General features: G+C 43.5%; 1 protein-coding gene across 3 annotated transcripts; it reads left to right on the top strand.

Moving 5' to 3' along the window:
• Positions 1-401: 401 nt before the first annotated feature.
• On the top strand, positions 402-5,846 carry sirt3 (sirtuin 3). Of its 3 annotated transcripts, XM_079245789.1 has the most exons (8): positions 559-670; positions 752-803; positions 1,246-1,425; positions 1,509-1,741; positions 1,826-1,926; positions 4,485-4,646; positions 4,983-5,192; positions 5,443-5,846. In XM_079245789.1, exons 1-8 carry the CDS (start codon positions 574-576, stop codon positions 5,464-5,466), a joined length of 1,059 nt encoding a protein of 352 aa, XP_079101915.1. In that variant the 5' UTR covers positions 559-573; the 3' UTR covers positions 5,467-5,846. The 3 variants fall into 3 exon arrangements, with proteins under 3 accessions (XP_079101917.1, XP_079101916.1, XP_079101915.1); XM_079245791.1 differs by lacking the exons at positions 559-670; positions 752-803 and adding an exon at positions 402-429; XM_079245790.1 differs by lacking the exon at positions 752-803 and having other exon boundaries at positions 417-670.
• Positions 5,847-21,904: the final 16,058 nt, after the last annotated feature.

Here is a 21,904-nt window from a genome sequence, read left to right as displayed (position 1 = left end):
AAGTCGTATTCTTTGTGTTAACTCTTTCCTCTGGTCTGGAAAAAAGTTTGCGGTTTGTTAACTGCATTTATGTATAGTAAATTAAAATGAAATTAATTTAAAAAAAAAAAAAAACAAAAACAAAAAACACAGTCATTGCTAACAAGTTTGTGCAGCTAATGCTGTATTTTCCAAACTGGGAATTTGCTTAGTCTGCGCTGCAACTTGGGGGAAAAAATCTAACCAAAAGTCACAAACGTTTGTAATTAATCGTCGATAAAGCGGAACGTTTCTTATCTGATCCATTTGTTGCATTTCTACAAAGGCATACACACATAGTTAATTTATACATGAAATTTTGTAGTCGAAGTATTTAGCGCTTATGTCATTTCCGGATGAGATTGAACGCAGCATCAGGCTAGCGTGAACAGCTGATTTATGTCGATTATGGTAAATATAACTTAGATTTTAGCTGACCCACCGGCAACGTATACAAGTTGCACGTGCTTTTAAATGTTGCCAAGTCGTGTATAGACCTTTAGAAATATGTTTGATTAAAAACAATGAGTGTTGCTGTCTCAGCTGTGCTGTGTTATGGCTTGTTTAGTAACCTCGTCGTTAATGTCACCTGTCAGACTTTGTTTGTATCGCAGCCTGTGTTCAGGAAAAGCCAGGAAGCTCCGTGCAAACGGTTAGTAAACAACACGACTGGACTAATGCAACAGATGCATAAAGGGCTGATGATTAATGCCATCCATACGCTGTTTTATAGGCTCTGGTCGCTGCAGCTTGTATGCAAATGAAGGTGCAGCAGCTGTGTTCAGGTACTTCCACCGACTGCAAGGGCACAGCAGCTGACATGGTGCAGAACAGAGGCAGTGAGATTATTCTGACAGAAAACATTATCAAAGTCAGCTAACATGCATTGATTTGACTTTAAAGTTAAGCAGAAATATCCAAATTGTTTTCTTTCAATTTTACACTGAACTTCACGTCCCAGTAAATTACTGAGCAAATTAGTGTATTGCTATTTGTGCCACTGGCTGAGAGATGTTAGAAATGTCATTTCACAGTGTTTCATTAACAATTTTCACAATGTTGCAGTGGGGAAGGGGGCCCTGGAACACTCTGGGCCCAGGGTCCTATGCACTTTTAATCCGGCCCTGATCTTCAGATATTGTTTACAGCTGTTGTGTTTGCTAAAAAGCTTGTTTTTTTTCCCTCTAGCTGATAAATAAGAAACTTTAGACTTTAAATTCTTCTCAGATGGACAGGCTTGTCCTCCTGGAATGGGACGCGAGGACTCTTCTCTCGTGGCAGCGGTCCCTCTGACAAGCAGCAGACTCTGGAGGACGTCGCTAAGAGCATCCAAGACCAGCGGTACAAGAGGGTTGTTGTGATGGCGGGAGCTGGGATCAGCACTCCAAGCGGCATCCCAGATTTCAGGTGAAAACTCTGCATGTCATCTCCTGCCAGGTGGCTTTTTTTTTTTCTTCTTCTTTCTTTTCTGATTGTTTTTGGACTTGCAGGTCTCCAGGAAGCGGTCTCTATGACAACCTGCAGCAATACAACCTGCCATATGCCGAAGCCATCTTTGAAATCAACTTCTTCCACCAAAATCCCGACCCCTTCTTCGCCCTGGCCAAAGAGCTGTACCCGGGGAACTACCAGCCCAATCTAACACACTACTTTGTGCGTCTGCTTCACGAGAAGGGTCAGCTCCTCCGGATGTACACGCAGAACATCGATGGACTGGAGAGACGTATGCCTTTATCTCTCTGAAGTCATGGTGCTGCACAGATGATGCGCTGCAGGTGACGTTTTCATGCTTGGTTGTGTGTTTAAGTGGCCGGGATTCCTGCTGAGATGCTGGTGGAGGCCCACGGTACGTTCGCCACCGCCACCTGCACCGTGTGCCTCCGCAAGTACAAGGATGAGGATCTCAGAGTGAGTCACACATTTTCTGCCTTCTTTCAGTCACTTCAGCCGTCCACCCATCCGAGCAGTGTGGCTGGAAACCGTCCTCTCTGGTAGAGACTTCTACCTGCAGGATAGTGGAGACACGACTTACAGAACTTTAGAAATCTGCGACTGACAACCGTCTGAACCTCTTAAAGAAATGACCTAAAGCTTCATCAGGTGATCTTCTTCAGCAACCGTTCTCCAGACTTCTTGAAGGACTTTGCAAAGTTCTTCTTTGGACGTTTCTATTCTACAGTCATTTAGCAGATGCTTTTATCCAAAGCGACTTACATATGAGTGAGAACAACACAAGCACGACATCAAACATCGTAGGATGTCCTCTACTGCCTTTTGTCCTCAGTCCAGATCATCTCACACCACTTCAGGTCCGGGTTCTGGGGAGGGTCCATCCCTCCATCGGACCCATTGCCCCTGATTTCAGTCCAGTTCTTATGTCATACACCTGTTCTTCCAGTTTCTCTTGATGAAACTAAAGAAATGGGAGCAAATATGACGCGTCTTTGTGGCAGTTCTGTTTAGAACAAAATGCCCGATGATTCATCTTAAAACGGACTCTTTAAGTTCTGTTGTGTGTCGACGTAATACTGGTTCATTATGTTTGAGTTTGGTGCTTGATTGATATATAGATTATTACTTAGTAGGGCTGTGACGATATGCTTATGTCCCGTTTCGATTATGGTTTTTTTGGGTGCCGATTCGATTTAAATTGCGATTCTCACTGATTCTCTCTCTCGTTGATTTTTGTAGATGAAAAAATTTTTTATAAAACTTATTTTTGCTCGTCAATTTTTTTTAAAAATTCTATTCGATAAAAACAACACAGCAGCCAGACCATCATTCTGCTGCTATAATGCCCAAGAAGACAAGTAAAAGATAAATAAAAACTATAAAAATTACATAAATTTTATAGTAGATTAATTTTTTTAAATTTGAAAATAGAAAAAAATCAATTTTTTAATTAAAAAAAAAAAAAAGATTTTAAAATTGTGAAGCAAAAAAATCCATATTTTCAATTTTTCGATTTGATTTTCCCACCCCTATTAAGTAGTAGGTTAACAAGAAAATACCTTATTTCTCTGAAGCACGACGAAGACTGGATGAAAAAGACTCAAAGCAACCAAAGACAAACTTCAGAAAACTGGAGAAGAGTTGTTCAGATCACTTTAAAACTTCCCAAGAAAGCCCAGGTGCTTTACAGCAAACCATGAAGACATGAAGGCTTTTGAAGACAGCTGTACACGTTAATAGTTCATGTAACTGCTGAGGAGAATTTGTTTGATACGTCTGATACGGCAGCCAGGTTTATTTTCCCAGGCACGATGGTCAAACATCACAAGTCCAAGTTCAGATTTCCCACCTTCCAAGGTGTATTGAATGCACCATTTCCTCCGCTTTGCAACAGACCATCCATCCATCTTCTGCTGCTTATCTGGGGTCGGGTCGCGGGGGCAGCAGCCTAAGCAGGGAAGCCCAGACTTCCCTCTCCCCAGCCACATTAGCCAACTCTGCGGGGGGGATCCCGAGGTGTTCCCAGGCCAGCCGAGAGATGTAATCCCTCCAGCGTGTCCTGGGTCTTCCCCGGGGTCTCCTCCCAGAGGGACGTGCCTGGAACACCTCACCAGGGAGGTCCAGGAGGCATCCTGACCAGATGCCCGAGCCACCTCAACTGGTTCCTCTCCATGCGGAGGAGCAGCGGCTCTACTCTGATCTCCTCCCGGATGACCGAGCTCCTCACCCTATCTCTAAGGGAGAGCCCGGCCACCCTGCGGAGGAAACTCATTTCAGCCGCCTGTATACGAGATCTCGTTCTTTCGGTCACGACCCACAGCTCATGACCATAGGTGAGGGTAGGAACGTAGATCGACTGGTAACATGTTCACAACCACCGATGTAGCCAGAAGAGCTTATCTGCTTCGTATTTCCCGCTGAACACATCTTATTTATTTAAATTACAGTTAAAGGATGTAGAAACAGATTTGAAGAAAAGAAAAGAGAACGATTACAGATGGCCAAAGTTTATTCTAACCTGCATAAGAAGCCGTTAAAACATCTTAAGCAGCGGTTTTATCTGCTAAACCAGTAGAAACATGATGGGTGTCAGTACTTACCTTCAGTGTCTCAGCGACGGACTCACTGTAGCCTCATGTCCAGAGATAGGACAGTCCAGGTCAGTGGAGTCGTCAGACGGACAACCAGAGATGAAATGAGCTGCACAACTGGTTCCAGGCCAGTTTGTGCACAAATCCAGGCTGATCGCTGTTCTTTCTTTGCAGGAAACCAATAAAAACATTCCTGGTTTACTTCTCTCCTGTTTGACGGGAACAGTCATACACTGTCGTTATTTTCCTGGTAAAGATAACTTTCCGAGCTTCTCAGGTAGTTCTGAGCATGCTCCAACAACGTTTGCATGACCTACAGACATCGTGTGTTGTGGCTGCTTACAGCAGCGAACCCCAACACGTGCACGGCAAGCCGCGTGTGATGAAGAGGGTTTATCGCTTCTCTCTGTCGTGTCTCTTCAGCCCGCCGTGATGAGCGGGACGGTCCCCAGGTGTCCCACCTGTAAGGGCGTGGTAAAGCCAGACATCGTGTTTTTTGGGGAGGAGCTTCCTCGGCACTTCTTGAAGTACCTCACAGACTTCCCGCTGGTGGACCTGCTCATCGTCATGGGAACGTCACTGGAGGTGAGTAAGGCTGGATTCAGACTGGCCAACGGGGTCGTTCCGTACAGGTGCCGCACTCCAGGCCAAGCATTAGGGATATTCAAGGAATATTTCTGCCATTTCTCGTCGTGTAATTCACATTTCTGTCCGATCAGGCCGGCTTGGCTGGTGTGTGGTGTGATAAATCACACAGAAAGTGTGTGTGGACCTTTATAAAGTTGATTTGGGAGGAGAGTTGTGGCTCAGGCTGCATCAGGATGGGTTGGGATGCTTGGAGGCTGCAGCAGCAGTCGGAACGTGAAGGTGGTTTTCCTGTGGGTGTGTGAAAATCCAGCCGAGCTTTTCTTCGCCCTGCAGGTGGAACCATTCGCCAGCCTGGCGGGAGCCGTGCGCAGCTCCGTGCCTCGCCTGCTCATCAACAGGGACCCGGTGGGGCCGTTCGCATGGGGCCGCCGGCCTCACGACGTCGTGCAGCTGGGCGATGTGGTCAGCGGCGTCCAGGCGCTGGTCGATGCCCTCGGCTGGACGCAGGAGCTGGACGCCCTGATGGCGGCCGGCGCTCACAAAGTCAATCTGGTTTTTATTTTCTGTTGGGAAGAAACTTGTTTTGGGTTTTGAAGCATAATCATCAGTTTTTGTTGAAATTTTTATAGTTTTATTAGATTTAAATGAAGCCAAAGATGAAAAAATGTTGATTTGTTGCGTCTCTGTATCAAACGGTTTCCTCCACAGCAGACGTTACGACACGTTTTAGCTGTTTTTGTGGAGATGAAGGTGCAGCGAGAACATAAAAACTGATGTTTCCTTTTCTCTGCAGGCTGCAACAAACACAGACGAGTGACCAGATCGACTTCTTCTCCTCCAGCTGACTTCTTCTTCAGACTGTCTTCAGTGGAAACGCATTCAAACCGATTTACTCCAGATTAAAGATAAAAAGCAGGTAGTCGATGCACAGCAGGCTTCTCCTCATCCTGATAAAAAGATCATGTTGACTCTACAGAGTGTGTTACTTTCTGGAAGTTTTCAGGATGAAGGACAACAATTGACGAATAAAAAAGGAAGAAATGCAAAAAAAAAAAAAAAAAAAAAAAAAGAACCAATAAGCTGATCAATGTGATTAAATGTCCAAAGAAACGGTATCAATGCTCTTTTTATTCAATTTCTGATTTAATTTTCTTTTTATTTAATGAATAAAACTTAAATAAATGTATGTTGTCCTTTTATCTTTTGCTTTTCTTTCTGCATTATTTCTCTTTTACATCCCCAAAATTTCTTTTTTCATAAAATGGTAAAAATATATTGGTAGTTTAATTACTTTATTGAGACTCTTGTGTTTTTATTTTTTTAATGTTTGCCAAATCTAGCGAAGTTTTGTAGCAAGAATTATCCATTGATTTGAGTGTAAAAACTTCCTTTACATATTAATTAATATGTCGTGGAAATTTTATGTTCTGACTTAGATTTTCATTTATTTCATACTCCTAGTGTATATTAGCTTCTGATTCTGGCTTTGTGGGCTTTCTGAAAAGGTCATGATGAACTAAAGAACTTAAGTTTAGTTCCACAGTTTCTGCTTATTCCCCTTTACAGACATAGCAATGTGTAGATCTGACATGTCTGCATTCAGACATCTGAGATCTGATTAGTTAGAATTAGTTCACTTCCCTGAAGAGGGTTACAGCTAACAACATACATTTCTTATTTAGAATAACATAGATAAAGGGCAGACAATTGACGCCCCTATGCGAAGGTAAAAGGACGGTTCAGCCCAGACTCAGGTAGAGCATTCCAGACTTCTGGCCCGTCGGACCTCTGGACTGTCTCTCCAAATTGCAATTTGTATTATTCTGTATTTTATTTTCTGTTCAATAAATTTAGTAATCTTTTCCACTTCAGAACCAGACTCCTCGTCGTTGACAGACTTTTTTCCACAACAATATCTTAAGGATATATTAAGATACATCCTGAATAATATCTTAAGGATCTGAATATAATTTTACTTAATGTATAATTTAAAAATGTTAAACTTGTATAAAATATTTATATCACAAGTCACAATGACAATAAAGGAAATGAAATGTCTGATTTTGTCTACTTTTGGGCTTTTTGGGGGCAGATTCATGTTTTTTTATGTTTGCTGAAGTTTCATGCTGAATGTTTGATGTGAAACAAAATGACTGAAACACCTGACATGGGGACTACTTTCTATAGCGGATTAATGCAGACCATTCATCCATCTTCACACCAGCTTATTCCAGGAGCCCCTGGAGCCCTTCCCAGCAGACACTGGGTGGGAGGCTGGGTCGGTGCGAGTCAGGATGAATCTTTTACCAGCTTAATGAGAAGTGATTTTCAGCAGAGGGAGCCAGAGAGCTGACTCTGTTTCAGCCCTGCAGCTGAACCACGGTTTGAGTCTGAATCTGATCCAACTGGAAGAAAATAAAAATCTATATTAAAAGGTTTTTATGTTATTCTAAAGTCAACTTCGCCTTTTTAAACATTTATTTGCTACACTTTGTGTAGACATTTCTTCCTGCCAGCTGATTATTTATCGTTTGTTTCAGAAGAAAATTAAGATTCTCTCTGAAAGAATACCAGTTTGGATCCAGTTAAACCAGTTGGAGCAGGAATAATTGAACTTCCAGACACATTGTTTGGCCCAACTTTGGACTAATGTTTATTTTTAGTCTGGTTTAATTTGGATTAATACAAATAACTGAATGTTTCCTACCATTGTGGAAGCTGGAGAGGAGGCCCCTCTGGTCCTGGAGGGCCGCAGTCCAGTGACTGTTAAGAGTTTCCCTGCTGCAACACACCTGGAACACATCAGACTTAATTAGCAAACTGCTGCAGAGCTTGAAGTCAAACTCTGCTCATCAGTCATTGGTTTAAGTCAGGCGTGTTGCATGACATGCGCCTAAAACTGTTGCATGGCAAAATTTGTTACGACTTCCTACAACTAACTTGTGGAGAAAATATTTAATGCATTAATATTCTGGTGCCTTTTGTTCCGATGCTGATTGGCTCTGTAGAAACTTCATCTAAAGAGCCGTCGTGGCGATATGGGTTCAGTGTCACATTCCTCCTGATTACATCTTAATGTGTGAACAAAATACTTAAGCCTGGTTTATTTTCAGGCCTTGTTTCACCAAATCTGAGACCATGGTCCTCAGCCGGAATAGGGTGGATTGTCCTCTCCGGGTCGGGAGTCAGGTCCTGCCTCAAGTGGAGGAGTTTAAATATCTCGGGGTCTTGTTCACGAGTGAGGGAAGGATGGAGCGCGAGATCGACAGACGGATCGGTGCGGCGTCTGCAGTAATGCGGACTCTGCGCCGGTCTGTCGTGGTGAAGAAGGAGCTGAGCCAGAAGGCAAAGCTCTCGATTTACCAGTCGATCTACCCTCACCTATGGTCATGAGCTGTGGGTCGTGACCGAAAGTTTCCTCCGCAGGGTGGCCGGGCTCTCCCTTAGAGATAGGGTGAGGAGCTCGGTCATCCTGGAGGAGATCAGAGTAGAGCCGCTGCTCCTCCGCATCGAGAGGAACCAGTTGAGGTGGCTCGGGCATCTGGTCAGGATGCCTCCTGGACCTCCCTGGTGAGGTGTTCCAGGCACGTCCCTCTGGGAGGAGACCCCGGGGAAGACCCAGGACACGCTGGAGGGATTATATCTCTCGGCTGGCCTGGGAACGCCTCGGGATCCCCCCCGCAGAGTTGGCAAATGTGGCTGGGGAGAGGGAAGTCTGGGCTTCCCTGCTTAGGCTGCTGCCCCCGCGACCCGACCCCGGATAAGTAGCATGAAGATGGATGTATGGATGTTTCACCAAGTTTATTCATATTGATAATTATTATTTATTAATAATTTCTTGTATTTAGGAAAATATCTTGGTTTAGGATTTACAGTAACACTTTAAATGTGATTTTCTAACATGATGAGTCCTGCTGAACAGATACGTCCTGACAGCGCGGACGTTTCTGATTTTCAAATCAATCTAATTAAACATACTTTATTTATCCCCGAGGGGAAATTCAACAATTACAGCCTTTATTACAGAACTGACTGTGTTTCCTGTGTTCCAGTAAAGATGTCACACAGTTTGACTTAAAGCTCTGAGTCCCTGTCAGGAATAATCTTTGACTGGTCATTTCTATGTTTACAGATTTTCTTTTTAACTTGAGTTTTATTTTGCTTTTTATTGTATACATGCTTGTACTTTTAAGTTGATATTACATTCAGCATTTGGTCAACAAAGGTTGTGTTAAATGTGCTATATAAATAACATTTTATTTGAATTGAGTCACACACACACACACACACACACACACACACACACACACACACACACAGAACTGTCTTATATGGAGCTGTAAATATGGATGAATGCACTCAGATATATTTTGTTTTTAGAAACAGAAACCACTGACCCTGAGGACATTAAGCCCTGCACGTTTAACTGGGTCACCTACAGTTTTATTTAATCAAACTCGCATGTGTTTGATTAAATAAAAAAAACACCTGCTGAGCAGTTCGTTCACATTATCTCCCACAGAGCCACTTTAATGTGATATTGCTGCCTGACCGCCGTGCTCAGAGGTCAGCTTGTCCTGAACAAAACTGACCCTGCAGGTGGTTTCATACTCGTCACTGCTTCCTGTTGGAGTTCAGAGATCCATAAAAACCAAAGTGCTGCGACACAAAGAGGCTAAATGCTGAATAATGTGCAAATATTGGAAGAAAAAGCCACATTTATTTCTGTAGGAGAACTAAAAACAACCTCAGCTGACCAAAGTGCTGCACAACATGGACAACAAAACACCAAAATAAGCAACTAAGCAAATAATAAAATGGTCAAATGAATAAATAAATAAATAAAAAAAACACCAGGAGCAGCCAGAAGCAACTGGTTTATACACCTAAAAGGAGTATTTCCATCCTATAAAGTAATGGTTTCTAACATACGTTGCCTGGCGCTCGTAATGCTGTTTTATGCTGTGGGTGGGTGAATCGATACTGTGTTGATACGTCAATATCTTCCAGTCAAAGTAATGGATTTGATACTTCTTTTGAGTATCAGTATTTTACTCTCCTGATTTAAAACATGCCATTTGTTTTAGTTTAGGTAATAAATCTGTGTGTGAAGCCCAGAACCAGTGTTCTGGTTGATCATGACAACCAGAACAACAGCCTATCAGATGTCAGAATGATGCTGATACTGTTAGTTTGTTTGTTATTTTACTGGTTTAATGCAGGTTATTGTCCATTATGTTTGATTATATTCAGCACATATCAATTTTCATGTTTCAAATACGAATAATAAGTAGTTTTACAACTATTTTGATAATTTAAAACAATTTTTTAAACTCATTTTTTATTTATTCATCAATATGATCTATTATTATTTCAGAAATATTTCTTTCAAGTATTAATGTTCTGAAGGTTTATTTATATTTTAGTTTCCACTAACTATAAAGACATTTATGTTTGTGATTTTCCATTGAGGGGCCAGAAGTATCTGGACCCTCTGCATAAAATCTAGGAGCTACCGCTGTAAGGAAGGGTGCATCGTGACCACCGGATGAAGATTATTCACTCTCAGAGGCTGCAGAGGAGAAAAGGTTCATGGAAATAATGAGACCTTTCAAAAACAAACAAACAAAAAAGAGTAATTTAAACAGAAACAACTGAATAATACTGTAATTTTATCAACCATAACACTGTCATGTAAACAGATCAGGTAGTATTGATGAGATTCAGCTCTGTGGCAAACAGGAATCTTAAATATAGACATGTATAGAACTTAATCAGACTATTTCATCCGACTGGCACCCCAACACTGCTACTTTACGGCGCTGCATCGGCTTCAAATTAAACTCAGCTTTTTTTTTAAAAAATCCTCAGTTCATGCAAAAAAAAACTAGAAAGCACCTTTTTAAATGTTAATTCATGATCATCCAGTTAAAACAAACTGATCATAAAGGCCAGATCATTAAAAATAATAGGCAAGCTGGCAGGTTGTGTGATAATTAACACCTCTGGGGTTGTTTTAGGAGCTTTGATGCTCGTTTTGTGTTGCAGGATTTGTCAACCTTTAGTCGTTCATTGCAGGATAGAAGGCTGACATCAGATGCACGTCTGGGTTGAAGGAGGAAGATGAGGGCCTGTACTGGACTGGCAATCTTTGCAGGGTGTGTCCTGCCTCTCAGCTGATGGCATTGATGATCCCCACCCCCCTTTAGCAGATGAATACACCTCCAGCAGCTTTACTAAAGCTTTCTGCACACCACCGCTTTTATTCCACTTTTTTTTGGACATTTTAGATACTGCTGTTTTGGTGCAACATTCAGAATCGCCATGGCAACTTTTAATTCAGCTTGAGGCTTATTCTACAGATCTCCTCACTGACTGTGTGAATGCAGATATAACATATGATGCAGTCAGGTTTACAGGCTTCTTTCTTTAGAGAAGGTTGAGACAAATTATTTTACAAATGGAGAAAAGAACAAAAGAAAACTTGATGAACTTCATAAACTGCGTCCGCATGCCAACGGATTCATCTTTTGGAAAAAAGTGACACACCGAACAGCTAAGGAAGTCAAAATAAAGGGATTAAAAATAATAAAAATAAATAAAAACAGCTCTGTCAAGGTTGAAAAGTTTGTTGCATGGGAGCCAGAAATCTGTGCCTGTCCCTCCCTTTCAACCTCATTGGGCGATCCAGATGAATAATGAATGACTCAACAGAACTGTGTCTTTTTTGTCATTGTTCTGTTCATTATAGACGTGTTTCTGGGGATTGCAGTCCTGCCAAGAGCAGGAGATGATTGTGGATCTGGTCCAGTAAAAGACGAGTCCCTAAAGCAGCTAAATCTCTGCAGAGGTCACCTTGTGTCAGAAGACACAGAGAACACAGGTACATGCATGTAGACCTGCAGATTTTCCTTTTGTAAAAATGCTTTTCAGCGATGTTTTCAGCCTAGAATCCCTCACATAGATATGTGGCAGCTGGCTTCGTGGGACAGCAATCCTTGTAAGGAAAAATGTGTTTACATGGCACTTTTCATGAAAAGAAATGTCTCAAAATGGTTAAAAAAACAGTAAACAGTAGAGAAGAAAACAAAGTGCTTCATGGTGGTAAAATGAAAAAATGCAATAAAGACTAAACTAATTAAACGTGACAGACAATGAATTAAATAAACAAAAATAGTCTCAAGCAGCCCTTTAAGGAACAAAGTTCCAACATTTTTTATTATAACAATCCGAGCGATACGAAGTTGTTGTTAAAATGTTTATCATTTTTCTCCTCCTTCTCAGCGCAACTCCCTCAAATTTCACCCCCTAGCATCTGTATAAAGTTGTGAAACTTGTCACACACCTTAAGCCTGGCGAAAATAGCAATATTCAAAGGTCCGCATACATATTTATGCAAAACTGGCTCGACAGCGCCCCCTAGAAAAATAAATGTCCCCCATAGAGTGGGCTCTGAAAAGTCAACTTTGACGTAGGAAATCAAAATTTGGCACAAATGTCAAACACCTCGAAACAAGCAAAGAAGTCAATCAAACACATGTTACCATGGCAACTGGGTGTCCGACATCTTGGCGTTTTTGCCCATTTTGCACTGTATGTGCATTGTTTTGGAACAAACTGGGATTCATGCCACTGACTTCAAACTCACCAGGAAGCTTTGTGACAAGTTGGAGAGGAGGGTTCGGCATGAGGCTTGGACCTGATGGATGTCGCTTGTGGCTTTAATTATTATTGTTATCTGATGTAACTAGTATTTTATTGTTTTTGTTCCATTTTTTTTCTGTTGTATTCTGTCGTTGAGCCTGGGATTGTGTACAGCGCTTTGCTCAACTGTGTTGTTTTAAAGCGCTCTATAAATAAAGTTGGATTGGATTTAGGATCAATAATCTCAAAAGCACAGACTCCTTTTGTTCTGAGACAACCAGAGACCCAACCAACAAGCTTAATCTGCTCTTCAGGAAGTCGAACAACAACCTGAATCTGGTGCTTGTTGCAGGTTAAAACTTGCCCCACCCACCTTAATCAGTATGTAGAAAAATGTTGTAGGAACTGATGTTGAATAAAACCACACTTATAAATACACCATTTGGCCTTTTGGGGTAGTTTCTGTAAGAATTTTACTGCTGCATCTAAAACTGAAAGACAATAATTGACATAGGGAGAGGCCGCTGGTGTTGTGCTGAAAAAAGACCCCCTGCAGTGAAACGCACCCCCTCACAGGGAGCGCAGTAACACAATCTCACCTGTAGATGGCGTGTTTTATTATTCTTATGCGTAACAATGAATTTGTTTTCACAGAAAGCACTTTGAACAACCTTTTGTTATAAATAAAATATATTTGAACAAAATGCTGATCACCACCTGGTGGTGAGTTGGCTCAGATGGTGGGGGAGGAAGCCGGTCAGAGCTGGCAGGCCCAAACGTGTTGTGAGGGTCTGCTGGGAACGCCTGGCTGAGTCCCCTGTCAGAGCGAGCTTCAACTCCCACCTTCAGCAGAGCTTCGAACATGTCCCGAGTGAGGCGGGGGACATTGAGTCCGAATGGGCTGTGTTCCGTGCCTCTATTGCTGAGGCGGCTGGCCGGAGCTGTGGCTGTAAGGTAGTTGGTGCCTGTCGTGGCGGTAATCCCAGGACTCGTTGGTGGATACCAGCAGTGAGGGATGCCGTCAAGCTGAAGAAGGAGTCCTATCGGGCCTTCTTGGCCTGTGGGACTCTGGAGGCAGCTGATGGGTACCGGCGGGCTAAGCGGCATGTGGCTTCGGCTGTTGCCGAGGCAAAAATTCGGGCATGGGAGGAGTTCGGCGAGGCCATGGAGAAAGACTTCCGGATGGCTTCGAGGAGATTCTGCTCCACCATCCGGCGGCTCAGGAGGGGGAAGCAGTGCTCCATCAATACTGTGTACAGTGGAGGTGGGGAGCTGCTGACCTCAACTCGGGACGTTGTGGGTCGGTGGAAGGAATACTTCGAAGACCTCCTCAATCCTACCAACACGTCTTCCCATGAGGGAGCAGAGCTGGTGGACTCAGGGGTGGACTCTCCTATCTCTGGGGCTGAAGTCGCTGAGGTGGTCAAAAAGCTCCTTGGCGGCAAGGCCCCGGGGGTGGATGAGATCCGCCCGGAGTTCCTTAAGGCTCTGGATGCTGTGGGGCTGTCCTGGCTGACACGCCTCTGCAGCATCGCGTGGACATCGGGGGCAGTACCGCTGGATTGGCAGACTGGGGTGGTGGTCCCCCTTTTTAAGAAGGGGGACCGGAGGGTGTGTTCCAATTACAGGGGAATCACACTCCTCAGCCTCCCTGGTAAGGTCTATTCAGGGGTCCTGGAGAGGAGGGTCCGCCGGATAGTCGAATCCCGGATTGAGGAGGAGCAGTGTGGTTTTCGTCCTGGTCGCGGAACAGTGGACCAGCTCTATACCCTCTCTGGGGTCCTGGGGGGGGCATGGGAGTTTGCCCAACCAGTCTACATGTGCTTTGTGGACCTGGAGAAGGCATTCGACCGTGTCCCCCGGGGGCTCCTGTGGGGGGTACTCCGGGAGTATGGGGTACCGGACCCCCTTGTGCGAGCTGTCCGGTCCCTGTACGACAGGTGTCAGAGCTTGGTCCGCATTGCCGGTAGTAAGTCGGATCCGTTTCCGGTGAGGGTTGGACTCCGCCAAGGCTGCCCTTTATCACCGATTCTGTTCATAACTTATACGGACAGAATTTCTAGGCGCAGCCGAGGTGTTGAGGGGATCCGGCTTGGTGGCCTCAGGATTGGGTCCCTGCTTTTTGCGGATGACGTGGTCCTGTTGGCTTCATCTGGTCGTGATCTCCAGCTCTCGCTTGAGCGATTCGCGGCCGAGTGTGAAGCGGCTGGGATGAGAATCAGCACCTCAAAATCTGAGACCATGGTCCTCAGCCGGAATAGGGTGGATTGCCCTCTCCGGGTCGGGGGTCAGGTCCTGCCTCAAGTGGAGGAGTTTAAATATCTCGGGGTCTTGTTCACGAGTGAGGGAAGGATGGAGCGCGAGATGGACAGACGGATCGGTGCGGCGTCTGCAGTAATGCGGACTCTGCGCCGGTCTGTCGTGGTGAAGAAGGAGCTGAGCCAGAAGGTGAAGCTCTCGATTTATCAGTCGATCTACGTTCCTACCCTCACCTATGGTCATGAGCTGTGGGTCGTGACCGAAAGAAGGAGATCTCGTATACAGGCGGCTGAAATGGGTTTCCTCCGCAGGGTGGCTGGGCTCTCCCTTAGAGATAGGGTGAGGAGCTCGGTCATCCGGGAGGGGCTCAGAGTAGAGCCGCTGCTCCTTCGCATCGAGAGGAACCAGTTGAGGTGGCTCGGGCATCTGGTCAGGATGCCTCCTGGACGCCTCCCTGGTGAGGTGTTCCAGGCACGTCCCTCTGGGAGGAGACCCCGGGGAAGACCCAGGACACGCTGGAGGGATATCTCTCGGCTGGCCAGGGAACGCCTCGGGATCCCCCCGCAGAGTTGGCAAATGTGGCTGGGGAGAGGGAAGTCTGGGCTTCCCTGCTTAGGCTGCTGCCCCCGCGACCCGACCCCGGATAAGCGGCAAAAGATGGATGGATGGATGGAAAATGCTGAAATAAAAAAAGACAATTAAAAATGAATTAAAAGACCTGCACAGTCCTGCTAACACGATGGAGGCATCATTCAAGATTAGAGGCATGGATTGCTCGTTTAAAGTGATTTAATCTCAAAATTCAGCCCATTTGGGGCGTGTCCTTTTGATTGACAGGTACCTGATCTCCCGCTTCAAGTCAGAAGAACGTAGAACAACCGCGGTTTTTAGCCGGTTAACAACGTGACTTAGCTTTAGCCCGCTTACCTCCGTTAGCTAGTTAGCTCCTGTTATCTCTGGGTTAGCTCGGTTAGCTCTTAGCTACAGAAAGCTCAGAGTTTGCTCGATGTCAATCATCCACCATGACGCTCACAGCCCCCCTCTCAGCTCCACCTCTTTGCCCATATTTGTATTCAATTTTTTTTTTTTTTTTTTTTTTTTTAAATGAACTTTATTAAAACAGTGACAGGTAGTACAAATAGGTTATCCATACAGGGCAGTTAATTCAAACAAAGTACATAATAGCAGGACAAAGAGAAAAAGGAAAAGGGGAAAAAAAAAAAGTAATAATAATAAGATATGTCGAGAAAATAAATAAATAAATAAAATAAAAAAAGTAATAATAAAAAAAATAAAATAAATATATAAAAAAAATAATAGTAAGACTTAAACTAGTAAAACTTAAACTAAGGGGTTATAACAGCTTAAACATATTACAGGCAGATATAGTTTTAATTGCTTTTTGCTTTTAAGAATGAAGGATAGAGGTGATGTATAGTTTGAACTCACCTACAAAGGCTGAGAAATATGTTTTTTTTTTATTTGTGAATTTACAGTTATGAATATGGGACTTAGCCATAATAAGGAGGAGATTTATCAAATACATACTAGAATTGTCATGAGAGTCCTTTGTTATGAGACCAAGCAGCACATCCCTCCAGAATAAAACAAAGTTTACATTAATTTGATCACGAATCAGATTACAAAACCTTTGCCAGAATATTTTAACAGCTGGGCAAGACCAAAATAAATGTACAATTGTTTCAGGGGAGTTCATGCAGAAACTACAGAGAGTATCAATATTTAGTTTGAATCTATTATGAATGTAGACTATTTGTATTCAATTCCGCTCTTCAGAAACCTGTGGGTGACGTCACAGAGGCTCCGCTGTTAGCGGGGAAAAGTGATTGTTTGGAGCTTTAAGGGATCTATATCGCCTCCTGGAGGGCAGGAGGTCAAACAGCCGGTTGGCTGGACGGGAACTGTCCATGGAGTTAAGCCACTTTACTGCAGTAATTTTACTCCTGATAAACAGAAAATATGTTTAACACACAGTAAAGCACAATAAATATCATTTTAATCCCTTCTTTTAAGGGTGAATTTGAATTTGAACTTTTATTCTAGAAATGATGTCCACCTTTAGTTGGTGGTATATCTTTATTTACTTTTCTTTACATGCTTAATTAACAAACACAAATGCCTAAATAAATAAAACATTGCCTCATAAAGTGACAGAAGAGGTTTCTCCCTCAGGTTAATTTACAGTCTGCACTCCTGAATAAACTTACAGAATGAAACACAGACAATTAAAACAGTATCAACCCCATAAAGCCCAATGTGACTTGGGATACATACAGTTCCTCAGACATTTTGCATCACGTTATGGTAAAAAAATTCCTGTTGGACACAATCTGATACTTGTCTTTTGGTCATTGGAAAATACCAGGAAGCAAAAAATGACATTGTCACTATGACACATCACATGGTCAGAAATGATAAATATCCCTCCGGAAAATGAGCTTTTTTTTTTTTTTGTTATATTTTGTAAAAAGATAAAGACCTCATATTAAAAAAAAAAAAAAAAAAAAAAGGGACTTTTCTTTTTGTTTTATCACAAGTCAGGTTTCTGAAGGGGTAAAATCAAAAGCACTAGAACAATTCAAAATAAGTTTAGGATGTAAAAAGCAGGAAGGGCCAGTAATTAAATGATGTTTTGTGTTTTGTTTGTAAAGTCAGTGACGTAGAATTGGTTGCAGCTGACGCTTGTAGTTTAGAAAACGCTTTTATCCAGCTGTGAAGCGTCAGTAAGAGTCTGAGCTGATGCTTCTGGGAAACAGCATTTAGGCAAAGCCAACTTTTCCTTCCCAACAAGTTCTTCTTGTTTCCTTGGAGGAGTTTGTGGAGTTGCAGTTCATTACAGACTTGGTGCATTTCAGCACCTGCTTTTCTTCCATCCAGCTCCAACACCTCCCTCCTTTCCCACCTCTCCTCCTTTTCTACCCATCCAGGAGAAAGTGCATTTTCACGCTGCAGCTGACAACTCTGACAGTGTTTTATCATCTGCTGCCAGCTCTTCTTATGAACTCTGTTTTCTTATTAAGAACAGAGTTATTTTCCATTACTAAAGACTTAAACGGCTTCACATGACAGCATTTTAACACGTCCCATGTTAACAAGGCTTGGCAGGAAAAATTATCTGACAGAAGGAGCCAGATGTCTGTTTTTCTGTTTTTGTTATAATCCATCCAATCAGCTGGGCTGGTTCTAAAATCAAGTTTGACAGATTTGAAATAAACAAGCAAGTCTTTGAACGTATTAGAAGTTCTTCCAAGCGCAGCAGCACATAAGTTTATTACAGACGGGAGACAGAGCCTGGGGATGACTCATCACTGAATGATGTATGAAGATACCAGAAACAGCAGCCGTTCGCTGGACTGATGAGTCACAATCTGAAATATTCAACCCCAACAGAGGGCGGATAGTTAGCTGGTTGTCAGCAGAAAGTGCAGAGAGGGAAGTTTTCACTTCTATTTTTAGTTTTAAACAGCTGAGCGGCTCCATCGGGCTCAGATTTGTCAAGCAGCTGTGGTTTTGTAGACACTGTAAATGTGTTTCTGGTCCAGATTCGGTGTGTTTTCAGCCACAACATGCAGCTCCGGCTGGTAAGCAGCTTCTTATCAGAGAGCCAGACTGACTTTTCTACATCAACACTGCAGGAGGTGAAACGTTGTGTGGGTTTCCTGTTCCCAGTCAGACTGAGCCTCTTTTATTGCACAGTTCCTGCTGTTCCCGACTGGAAATTGTTTCTCTGGGATTGTTTGTGCGGGATCAAAGTTTTCCCTCGGAGATGAAAGCAAGCTCGTGGCTTTGGGAAGGCTTGCTATAATCACTGAACAGACTCCAGCTCTGCAAACATGCAGATATGAGGGGAACTATTGAAGGAAGGAGCATCTGTTTGGCCCGCTTCGACCTCCAGGTTGAACTGAACATGCATTAAGGCTGGCATGACCCCAAACAGCCTGACTCCATCAGATCTGGATTAAATTCAACTTGATTCATTTACAGAGATCTTTGCAGCATCACCCTCTTTACTTGATTTCCACAAACATTGTCAGACAACAGTTTTTAATAAACTAGTCATCTTCACATGATCATAATCAGATATCTGGGAGTAATCAGATTACTGTAATAACGTGATACAATGCATCTACATGTGCTTTGAAATGGGATATTTATAAGCTTGTTGACCAGTAAACTATTGATTTTATTTTGAAGAACATGGTGACATCACTTCCTGTTATTTCCAAAACATCTTGTCTGTGTCTGAATGTCCTCTCCAGTCCCCAACCCTGTAACAATCGTGTGTGATGGACTCAATAAATGCTTGAGATTAGAAAGATTATGACTTAATATGGCAACAGAAAGTTATATTGGGAGACCAGGTGATGCAGTCGGTGAACCAGATGCCAGGATCTCTAAAGATGAACAGATGGTTAATAACTGTGCAGACAAAACAGGAAAGTCAGATATTAAGTGACACTCACTGTTATGATGAAGGAGCCGGGATCCAGTGGTGATGGGTGAACTGGCAGGCTGGAAAACAGATGTCTAAGGGAAGTAATGACTTTCAATCCAAGACAAATATTAGTTTAGATCCACTTCTGTGTCTGGCTTCACGAAATAAATCCACATTCAAAATCCAATTCTGTAAATCCAGGTCCAAAATCCACAAACATTAAAAATTAGGAAAGAAAAACTTAGTTTTCCAGAGGGGGTTGGTGGGGTCAGAAACTGAGGCCAGGGTCAGGGTTCGGGTTCAGAACAGGGGAAAAAACCTCACAGGCGTCAAGAAGCCACTTCTCAGTGTAGACTGCAGACAATCTGGCAGGTATCTGAGTCCGGCACGGCTTCTTAAAGGGAAGAACACAGGTGAGGTTGATTATGGCAATCAGAAGGTGTCCAAATAAGGTGAGAAGGTATGAAACCAATCAGAACCGTGACAACCCCCCCCCATTTACTATATAGTATACTAGTATAGTGCACTCATTCTGTTGGCGATTTGGGCACGAAGCTGGCTGTTTTCTCCTTGCCGCAGATCACGTGACTACCGGCTGTCACCATGGCAACCAACAAGCGTCCTTCCAAATCCAATCCAAACTGGTGTAAAAATTTCTTATATTGTATTTTATTCTCTGTTTGTTGCACATTTATTCAGTAAATAAGGATATAAAATGAATGATTTGTATTTTTTTTTTCAAATTGCTTTGACGTTCGTGTCACTTTGCGCCACTTTGAGCTCCGTCTAGTGACAAATCGATGCTGGATGCTATTCCAAATGCATTGTGGATAATTTTTAGTGCACTACTTTTTTCTCTCTAGACATTCAGACATCCCTAGAAAATGGCATGACCACTATAGAGGGCACTAATAGGGTGGACATTAGGACACAGCCCAGGTATTTGTGGAGTTTTAGCGCTAGCTGCCAATATGCGAGCTAATAAGCTGCTAAATGAGAAACGTAATGGTGAATAAAAAAGTCTGGATTTGGTTTCTTCCTTAGACAGAGAAGCTGATTTCAGGCATGTGGACACGCAGACTGCAAAAACATTTCCCCTCATTTATTTCTGATAGTTTTCCAGCAACACATTGTGATATTTTATCATCAGGTGTCCGCAGAAAAAAAGCCTTTATGTTATTTTAAAAGTTTGAGTTTGGCTTGTCTTGGAGAAAAGCACGTGAAATCTTTAATTTGCAGACATCAGATCCGGGAAAACAGACTTGTCTGCTCACACAAGGAAAGGAATGGGAGATGCGAGCTGACCTGGGCAGCCGACTTGTCTTTCCAGCTGAGATCACACAGACAGCGCTCAGGCCGGATGGTGTGATGTGGTCTACAGCTGCCAAAAAGGTCCTCATCATAGAACTTACTGTGCCACAGGGGGAGGAAGTAGCAGCGGCGTACGAGCACAAGAAGCTCAAGTACTGACATCTGGTGTGGAACTTCTGCACCTGGTAAACAATGATATTTGTTGAAGTAACCTAGCAACTCTATCAACACCAGCGGTCAGCTTGGACAGTGTATAATAAGCAACTTGTGGCATGCCTTCCCATGTAAAGGCTGCAGGGATGATCCAGTATAAGCAGAGGGTTTCTCCTGAAGAGAGGCCTTCCCCTTGTCCATTCTGAATCTATGTCAGTCTGTAATAAATGTCGTCTCTTTGCCATCAGCTGCTGCCGTGTCCACTCTGTAGCACCAGTAGCATAGAATATTCCACAACACTGGCAGCGCAGTGAAGAGACAGCTAGGCTGGTGGAAGCTGGATGTGGGGGCTTTGGAGGAAGCCGGCTTCTCCAGATTGCTGGAATGAGAGGAGCAGGTCTGAGGAGGTGGAGAAGGCGAGCTACTGGTTGTGGTGACAGAGGAGGGACATGAGCTGTGGTTCTACACCCTGATGAGGGCAGCTGCAGGAGGTGGCAGGAAGACGTCCTTACATCCCCGCCGGGGGATGATCTGGTTTAGGGTGAAACATCGATGATCGGTGGAACCAGCTCAGGACTCTAGAGCTGCACACAGAAGACTCTAAAAGGCACGTTCACATCATCCTTTTTGATCCGAATCCGAGTCCGTTTGCTCGGAAAGTCGCTTCGTTTGGGGAAATGTGAACACACCAAACAAATTCTGACTTGGATCAAAGAAGCAGACTCAGTCCACCTACAAACGCAGGTCTTGGTTTGCTTCGAGTGGACCAAATCCAGGAGGACTACATAAAAAGTCCCATCCTGCATGTGGCGTGGCGTTGCATTGTGGGTAAATCCATAGCGATGGCGTTAAGGGTCCTCTGCCTCGTCTGGTGTTCATACTGCGCCCATTGTTGCAGTGGATTTCTGCAGTATACTTGCATAAGACACAATAAAAACCCAAAACAGCCATAGTTTGGTCTCCATGTTTAACTGGCAGGTGGAGGAAACAGAGTTTTCTTCTTCACGCCGGTCTGGTCCTCTCTTCTGCTAAATACTAGTGCAGCGCCACCTCTGGTGGGAACGGGGAGATATTATTCTAATGGTTTGGCTGATGCTGGTTTGGCTGATGCAAGTGCCGTGTGAACACGATCTTGGTGGATGGATACACCCCCCTACAGCTGAGCTGGGTCCCCAATCGGACCAAGTCTAGTGGACTATGATGTGAATGTACCCTAATAGGTGCATCAGGCAGAGATGGGAAGCAGACAGACCACCATGAACATGCTAACATCTCACCAAGCATCAGTAAGTCATGCAAGAACAAGGTCACGGCAGGGTTACTGGAAAAGGACACGTAAAAAAAGAAAAAACTAACAATCTGAAGATTTTTACAAATCAAAACTGGAATTAATCTCTATAAAAACGTTTTAATTCGGCTCTCAGTCGCAGAT

Source organism: Telmatherina bonti (assembly GCF_933228915.1).
Source record: "Telmatherina bonti genome assembly, chromosome: 1".
Lineage (NCBI taxonomy): Eukaryota > Metazoa > Chordata > Actinopteri > Atheriniformes > Telmatherinidae > Telmatherina > Telmatherina bonti.
Note: the sequence above shows the minus strand (reverse complement) of the source record. Positions and strands in the feature narration are given on the sequence as shown.

Excerpts from the sequence above, each read along its gene's own strand:
- sirt3 (XM_079245789.1), top strand. The coding sequence starts at position 574 with ATGGCTTGTTTAGTAACCTCGTCGTTAATGTCACCTGTCAGACTTTGT. Across the intron at positions 671-751 it reads CAGGAAGCTCCGTGCAAACG|GCTCTGGTCGCTGCAGCTTG; the intron begins GTTAGTAAACAA and ends GCTGTTTTATAG. Across the intron at positions 1,426-1,508 it reads AGCGGCATCCCAGATTTCAG|GTCTCCAGGAAGCGGTCTCT; the intron begins GTGAAAACTCTG and ends TTGGACTTGCAG.